Raw genomic sequence first — 8,577 nt, 5'->3', positions numbered from 1 at the left:
GTTGCAGTTATTGCTGCACAAGGGGGTCACACCAGATACTGAAAGCAAAGGTTCACATACTTTTGCCACTCACAGATATGTAATATTGGATCATTTTCCTCAATAAATAAATGACCAAGTATAATATTTTTGTCTCATTTGTTTAACTGGGTTCTCTTTATCTACTTTTAGGACTTGTGTGAAAATCTGATGATGTTTTAGGTCATATTTATTCAGGAATAGAGGAAATTCTAAAGGGTTCACAAACTTTCAAGCACCACTGTTGAGTTCAGTGAAGGAGTTTTTATATCAGAGTTGTCCACTGGGTGGCAGTGTGGGACAAACGATGACAAGCAGTGCTTGCTGGCCACGTCACATCCGGCGTCTTTGCCGGTTTGTTGCTATTGGTGTTATGGAGATGGCGGAAAGTTCAATTACAGTGATGGTTACTCATGGTAAACACTTTGTCTTTTTATGTTTCACTTAAAGACAGTTTTTTTTTTTTAAATCTCTCCACTGATTTACTCGTTAGCCGAAAAACAGAAGTTAGCTAATTAGTATGAAACCTCTTTCTTAACTAGCAACGAGTTTGTTTTGTGCTTATGTTTGTGCTCACTGAGTGTTTTCATCATAGAGACTGTTTGCATTTAATTCTGAGATGAAGATGCAGTATAACCATGGCATGCATGTTTGTTTGTTTGTCAGCAAGCTCCAAACACAACATCACACTAACAGGACAGGATGGAAATGAACCTACACTTAAAGACCTGTCAGAAACTCTGGCACAAGCCACTGGGGTACCACAAGCTTCTCAGAAAATAATATTTAAAGGTAATAAGAATAATTAATAACAGAAATAAATCTACAGTCAGTCAGTGGGTAAGTTTAACAGACTAAGTCAAGTCAACTTTGTCAAATATGCTATACATGCCTGACATACAGCACAGATGAAATATCAGTCCTCTCTGACCCACGGTGCAAACAGGCAATGCAATAAATAAAAATAGAATAATTGAAAAAAACAAACAATATAAACAGTATAAACACTCTAGATAGGAACTAGACATAGACTAAACACTCAGACAATATAAACAGTATAAACACTAGATAAGAACAAGACATAGACTAAACACTCAGACAATATAAAGTGTAAACACTAGATAAGAACTACACACAGACTAAACACTCAAACAATATAAATAGTATAAACACTAGATAAGAACTACACACAGACTAAACACTCAGACAGTATAAACACTAGATAAGAACAAGACATAGACTAAACACTCAGACAATATAAAGTGTAAACACTAGATAAGAACTACACACAGACTAAACACTCAGACAATATAAACACTAGATAAGAACAAGACATAGACTAAACACTCAGACAATATAAACAGTGTAAACACTAGATAAGAACTACACACAGACTAAACACTCAGACAATATAAACAGTATAAACATTCTAGATAGGAACTAGACATAGACTAAACACTCAGACAATATAAACAGTATAAACACTAGATAAGAACAAGACAGACTAAACACTCAGACAATATAAACAGTATAAACACTAGATAAGAACTACACAGACTAAACACTCAAACAGACAATATAAACAGTATAAACACTAGATAGGAACTAGACATAGACTAAAGACTCAAACAATATAAACAGTGTAAACACTAGATAAGAACTACACACAGACTAAACACTCAGACAGTATAAACAGTATAAACACTCTAGATATGAACTAGACGTAGACTAAACACTCATATATATATATACACACACACACATAAATTGGTTCAAATAACCAAACAGTCAAGGGCACTTGAGGTAAACATGAAATAAGCAGTATTATTATAATTATTATATTATTTATTATTATAATTATTACTGTAATTAATATTACAGTATTATTATAATTATTATTTATACAAAGACATCTTAAAGACTAAATGTGATTTCTTGCTTCATGCTTTCTTTTACTGCAGGAAAGTCCTTGAAGGAAATGAAGGCAAGTCTGTCCAGCCTTGGAATAAAGCAAGGATGTAAACTTATGATGATTGGGAACAGGGTAATCTGAATCCGAATGCTCTTTATTGTCGTTGCATGGTAAATTTGCTGGAAAAAGATAAAACTGGACCCCATTCACATCCACATACGTTAAAAGAACCTACCGGCTGAATGAGTAATAACTGTAAAAATAGAATATAAAATAATTTAAAGTAACTTATGCAGTTAGTGTACACTAGGAGTCCATTTCTGTCTCCCAAGGTACAATGCTCATTATTGGACCTTATTTTCTTAGAACTATGTGTAGCTTTCTAGGGCCAAAAAGGTGCATGCATGTTCCCGAGCAGTCTATACAGGGTACAAATTTGTACCTTAGATGGTACCGCCTCAGTGGCAAGCCATTGTACAATAATGTACTTTATTTTCTGAGAGTGTACTATGATTGTACTTGAGGTAAAATTGTTGTGGCGGCAGTATGAGTGCAGTTCACGGTTGGGTAGAAGCTGTTCCTGAGTCTGGAAGTGCAGGCTTTTAAAGCTCTGTAGTGTCTTCCACATGGCAGTAGTGAGAACAGGTGATGAAAGGGCTGTGTATTGTCCTTAAAGCATATACGCAGAACCATGTCCTCACTTTCATTTATAAATGCCTTGAGACCTCAAGAATGGCACAGGAATAGTTTTAAGCGTTAACAATAAATCTAATATAGTCATTTTTACGATTAAAGTGATTTATATAGGTAGCGGTCTGAGTGAATGACCTTGACATTGTGACGTCGCAGCAGGAAGTCTATCGGTCTCATCGCCATTTCCGCTATACTAAAACACAGCTGACTGCAACTCCGATCCTCCATTTTGAGCTAATTTATCACCATGCCACATAAATGTGTTGCTGGCAGGTGCAGCAACATGACAGAAGGTGGATTTACGTTGCATTCATGGCCCAAGAATGTTCAAACTGCAAAGGTTTGAACGTGTTTTGCGAGAAGTTCACGGGCACGTTGGGCGCCTATGAAGTGGTCTCTCCTCTGCTCTGCACATTTTACTGAAGACTCGTATGAGACCTCTGATCTGTTGAGGAGCGTTGGCTATAAGCCCATATTGAAAGAAGGTGCAGTACCAACAATTAAAGGAAAAGAAAACTACAAGAAAAGGAAGGTAAGTTCAGTTGAACCAGTTCTCCTGGAGTGTGAGCCGAGGGTTGTTGCTAAAACCCGGGACAGGACGTGACATTATTGCTCAGGCAGTGACCTCCCCGCGGTTGTTGCTAAAACCGGTGACGTCCCGCCCCGAGTATTAGTAATTGCCTGAGCCGAGCAGTAATGGGGAGTACTCAGTATGGAGAATGAGTGGACTAGCCGTCTGATTTCTCCACTGGATATGCTTGCCTCGGCAGCAATAATCTCGCCTTTACATGGCAGAAGTGAATGAACGGAGAACTGAGTGAACAACTGAAAGTCAGATTGTTTCAAAACAATCAGCCACAAAATCGGCCTTCAAGAAGCGAGAACACAGACAGGTAAGCTCCGACTCTCATTTGGATACAAAACAACAACACTCGTTGTTTACCTGCATTTAGATTAATACATGTAACTTGTATTGCTTGTATGTAAGTTAGCGGTATAAGATTATTTAATTTGCTTCAGAATGTGATTTTCTCAGTTCATCTGATTATTTAATTAGCCTTTTACGTTTTATCAGTGAAAATGCGTGCATGTACATGTATGTTGCATAAGTTATAACACCTATCCTGTTTTAATGAGAGTCAACCCACAACCAATGAAGTCAAATCAGTCTTAGTTGAGCAAGTCGGTAACGGGATTTCTTACTTTCACCAGAAATTTTTATTGATATGACTTTGGTCTATAGCTGTAAAAGGCCTCGGCCTTAAAACTGGTTACCGCTGTGACGTCACACACTCAGGGCTGGCTGGCTCAGCGGGGCAACTCGAATGACAACTTTGCGGTCAATTTTAACTCTCCAAAATTTTTTTTTTTTTAATTCCCATTTATGCAGCATACAAGAGTCAAGGATGGAGATACTATCCACTCAGAAATTTATTTAAAAATAAAGGTTCTGCGTATCTGCTTTAATGATGTTGCAGGCTCTGCTGAGGCAGCGAGATCTGTAGATGTCTGCCAGGGGGGGACAGGGAGAGTCTGATTTTTTTTTTTGTGACATATTAATAACCCTCTGAAGAGCTGCTCTGTCTGTTGCTGAGCAGTTTCCATACCAGGCCGTTATGTAGTATGTCAGTATGCTCTTGACCGAGCAGTGGTAGAATGACTCCAGCAGCTTTGCAGAGAGGTTGGTCTTCCCCAGAGTCCTTCAGAAGTAGAGTCTCTGTTGCGCCTTTTTGACTAGAGTTAACCATCCACTTGAGGTTCTCACTGATGTGGGTACCCAAGAACTTAAAATTGGAGACCCTCGTCACCGCCTCTCCCCTTATTTCCAGTGGCAGGGGCTCCTCCTGATGCCGTCTGAAGTTTATAAGAAATTCCTTTGTCTTTTTGATGTTTTGGTGACCGTTTATCTACACAAAAGGGTAAAATATAAATGTAACTTTTAAGTAATCTGCTTTACAGTGGTGTAGTGGTTAGCACAATCGCCTCACAGCAAGAAGGTTCTGGGTTCGAGCCCAGTGGCTGACAGGGGCCTTTCTGTGTGGAGTTTGTATGTTCTCCCTGTGTGTGCATGGGTTCCCCCACAGTCCAAAGACAGGTTAGGTTAACATGGGGTAGCCTTAGGCTGAGGTACCCTTGAGCAAGGCACCTAACCCCCAACTGCTCCTCAGGCACTGTTAGCATGGCTGCCTGCTGCTCTGGGAGTGTGCGTGCGTTCACTGCTTCAGATGGGTTAAATGCAGAGAGGAATTTCACAAGTGCATGTGTGATGAATAAAGTTGTTGTTGTTGTTCTAATCTGCTTTAGAATGAGGTGTTCTTTGAAAGGTTTATTGATGTAAATAGAGATGTGTATGTTTTACATTTTCACTTGCTAGAATAGTCTAGAGGAGGAGGCTGAACTGAAAAAGCTGAAAGACCTCGAGAAGCGTATGGAGAAAACAGCCAAGAAGTTGGAGAAAGTCCATGATGAACTGACCAGATTAAAAAATGCATGTATTTGTTCTCTCAGTGCTTTTTGTTTTGAGATGGCTGTGGGTTCTGTGTGTATTCATTTTGCTTTGCTGCTTATTTTTTCTTTTTTAGGGCTTTTTAGTAAAGGATCTACAGGCTGAAGCTCTTGATAAACTGGACAACCGAGTAACCGCGGCTGCTGAACAGTTTATAAAGATCCTCGAGGAGATTAATGCCATGGTAATTATTTTTATTTGGCTTACTTATTTTTGTTTAATTTACTAGACCAGGGGTTCTCAACCCTTTCTGCTTCGAGGCCCACCTTTTCATACTTGTAACAAGTTGGAGCCCATTAAAAAAGATCCCCAATTATTTTGGCTCATCTGTTCTTAGAATCTAATAATTTAGTGTAAAATGTATTAATGGAATGCAATATCACTCTGTGTTACAGAAGGGAGCCCAGGAATTAAATAAATACACTAAAAACAAACTGGTTTTAATTGTAGGTATTGTATTTCAGTGATCCACTCGGTGATGTGGACTCTGGACAAGAGTCATAGTGATCTTTAAATAAAGAAAATAAGAAATACAAAACCCAAATACATACATTTGTTGAGCCACACAGCTCATGGAGATGGCTTACAGTAAAAAGCAAAAACTCACTGGGAAATCTACAGAACATTCATGAGCAAAAACTGCATTGAAATACTTTTATATGACTCGGAATAAAACAAATTCTCTCACTCCAGTGTGCAGCCTGCATGCTTATATACACACACACACACCTGGACCTTAACATGTCTTCTTTTCTCCCCTCTGGATCATCCATCCATCCATTATCTGTAGCCACTTATCCTGTGCAGGGTCGCAGGCAAGCTGGAGCCTATCCCAGCTGACTATGGGCGAGAGGCGGGGTACACCCTGGACAAGTCGCCAGGTCATCACAGGGCTGTTACATAGAGACAACCAACCATTCACACTCACGGTCAATTTAGAGCCACCAGTTAACCTAACCTGCATGTCTTTGGACTGTGGGGGAAACCGGAGCACCCGGAGGAAACCCATGCAGACACGGGGCGAACATGCAAACTCCACACAGAAAGGCCTTTGTCGGCCGCTGGGCTCAAACCCGGAACCTTCTTGCTGTGACATGACAGTGCTAACCACTACACCACCGTGCTGCTCCCCTCTGGACCATCAAAAGCATATAAAAACACACACGCTATCTAAACAGTCAGAATGCAGTAATATAAATTGATTCTGTACATAAGTGCACTTTATCACGACTTACGCCAACCAGCTATTCGCTACATTGCTCACTCGCACGAAGTCACTTCCTGATTTCCCAAACTACAGGGAAGGGGCACAGAACATGCATGCATTAATTACGTAAAAAAAAAAAAATTAGTGGCGTTAAAAAGGAATTTGTGTTAACGCGTTATTATCATGTTAGCTTCCACAGACCTAATGTAAACAGAGCTAGATGTAATCTCATCTCATTATCTCTAGCTGCTTTATCCTGTTCTACAGGGTCGCAGGCAAGCTGGAGCCTATCCCAGCTGACTACGGGCGAAAGGCGGGGTACACCCTGGACAAGTCGCCAGGTCATCACAGGGCTGACACATAGACACAGACAACCATTCACACTCACATTCACACCTACGGTCAATTTAGAGTCACCAGTTAACCTAACCTGCATGTCTTTGGACTGTGGGGGAAACCGGAGCACCCGGAGGAAACCCACGCGGACACGGGGAGAACATGCAAACTCCGCACAGAAAGGCCCTCGCCGGCCACGGGGCTCGAACCCAGACCTTCTTGCTGTGAGGCGACAGCGCTAACCACTACACCACCGTGCCGCAGCAGTAATGAACATCCAAAACAAAATAGAGTTTACGTCCAATACTTCCAGGCAGTTAACATGAACACAACTTCAGATAGTTAATGTGTACACACCACAGCTAGTTAACAATTCTAATACTAGTTTCTGATTTTATATTTGCAGACTGTGCCTGAGAATTTTAGCGACTGTAGGATGAAGAAAAAAGGACTTGTCAAAACTGTACAGGTACAGATGTTTTATATACATTTTAAACTACATCACATATTATCATTAATCAAGTGATGATAGTGTTATATGTAGGTTTTTTGTTGTTTTTTTTCCTCACAGGGGTTCCTTGCTCAGTGCAACAAGCTTGAAGCCGGCATATCGGCTCATCGGGCAAAGATTCAGAACAAAAATCTCGCCCTGACTGAGTAGCGGGAAGCCGTTAACATCAGCGATTAGGTTATTTGCTCTGTGAGCGACTGAGCTTCAGTACTGGAGCAGGTTCAACGATGTTTCTTTATGTATACGTCTTTTAAAGGGCAGCTTACAACTTGTCACAGTGATCTGGAGGTTAAAATGGAAAAATGCAAATGTTTTCAGCAGCAGCGAATTAATTTTTGCTGAAGAAAATGAATTAATATTTCATATCATATACTACTTACATAAACACGTTGAAAACATGGGAAATGTATTTGATTTATTTTCTTAAGAATATTTAAAAAGAATATAGCAAAATGTTATATTCGGGCTGTTAAGGTGAGAAATTGTTCACTTTGTGATAGCAGTTGAGATATAATATATCAACTTGAGCTAGTGTACCAAATTTCATGCTTCTTTCACAAAACAAACAATTCCATGTCTTTTAATTAACTTGCATATCTTTTGTGGATGTGTCCATATAATATAAAGAACATTACATGGTGGAGCGAAGATATGATGTTTATCTTCTTGCGTTGAAAATATTTTCACTTGTTCCTTTCATAAGTGAAGTTTGCAAATAAAATCAGAAACTAGTATTAGAATTGTTAACTAGCTGTGATGTGTACACGTTAACTATCTGAAGTTGTGTTCATGTTAACTGCCTGGAAGTATTGGACGTAAACTCTCCATTTTGTTTTGGATGTTCCTCGGGATGCAGCAATTTTCTGGTAAATGTCAGTACCAATAGATAGTTTTCACATGACGTCACAGAGTCGGGGATTCCCTAGTGGCGGCCATCTTGCGGGTCAAGCTTACCGTACGGGTCACGGAGCACACATTGTAACGCGCGAGTACAAAGTCTTCAAAAGAACCCAAGCAGGCTATTTAAAGCTAGCAATGGTGCACACCTGTTGTATTCACGGCTGTCGTAATAGGTCAGATGATGACGTCAAGTGGAGCTTTTATGGAATTCCTACTGTACAGGAGCACGAAGGCGAGCAAACAAAGAAACTCAGCATACAAAGGAGAAATCTATGGCTTGCAAGAATCAATCGCAAGGATTATCAGCCTTCCAAACACAGCAAAGTCTGCTCCAATCATTTTATAAGTGGTAAGTTGTTTATTTAAACAAATCAATTGTGTTTAAGTTTGTTTTTGGAAACCAAAACATCGTGTAAACAATCTCTGGAGAATGCCTAACTGGAACCACTGAGTGTACGTTTACATTGTAATTTACACTTAATATCACTCGTTTG

At 39.8% G+C, this 8,577-nt stretch overlaps 1 protein-coding gene across 2 annotated transcripts; it reads left to right on the top strand.

Annotated features, from left to right (window-relative positions):
• The first annotated feature begins 369 nt into the window (after nucleotides 1-369).
• On the top strand, nucleotides 370-7,580 carry LOC132867974 (BAG family molecular chaperone regulator 1-like). Of its 2 annotated transcripts, XM_060900946.1 has the most exons (7): nucleotides 370-434; nucleotides 685-810; nucleotides 1,980-2,062; nucleotides 4,998-5,111; nucleotides 5,206-5,313; nucleotides 7,079-7,141; nucleotides 7,244-7,580. In XM_060900946.1, exons 1-7 carry the CDS (start codon nucleotides 392-394, stop codon nucleotides 7,331-7,333), a joined length of 627 nt encoding a protein of 208 aa, XP_060756929.1. In that variant the 5' UTR covers nucleotides 370-391; the 3' UTR covers nucleotides 7,334-7,580. The 2 variants fall into 2 exon arrangements, with proteins under 2 accessions (XP_060756929.1, XP_060756930.1); XM_060900947.1 differs by lacking the exon at nucleotides 4,998-5,111.
• The last annotated feature ends 997 nt before the right edge of the window (nucleotides 7,581-8,577 follow it).

The sequence above is a fragment of the Neoarius graeffei genome, chromosome 19 (assembly GCF_027579695.1).
Source record: "Neoarius graeffei isolate fNeoGra1 chromosome 19, fNeoGra1.pri, whole genome shotgun sequence".
Taxonomy (NCBI): Eukaryota; Metazoa; Chordata; class Actinopteri; order Siluriformes; family Ariidae; genus Neoarius; species Neoarius graeffei.
Note: the sequence above shows the minus strand (reverse complement) of the source record. Positions and strands in the feature narration are given on the sequence as shown.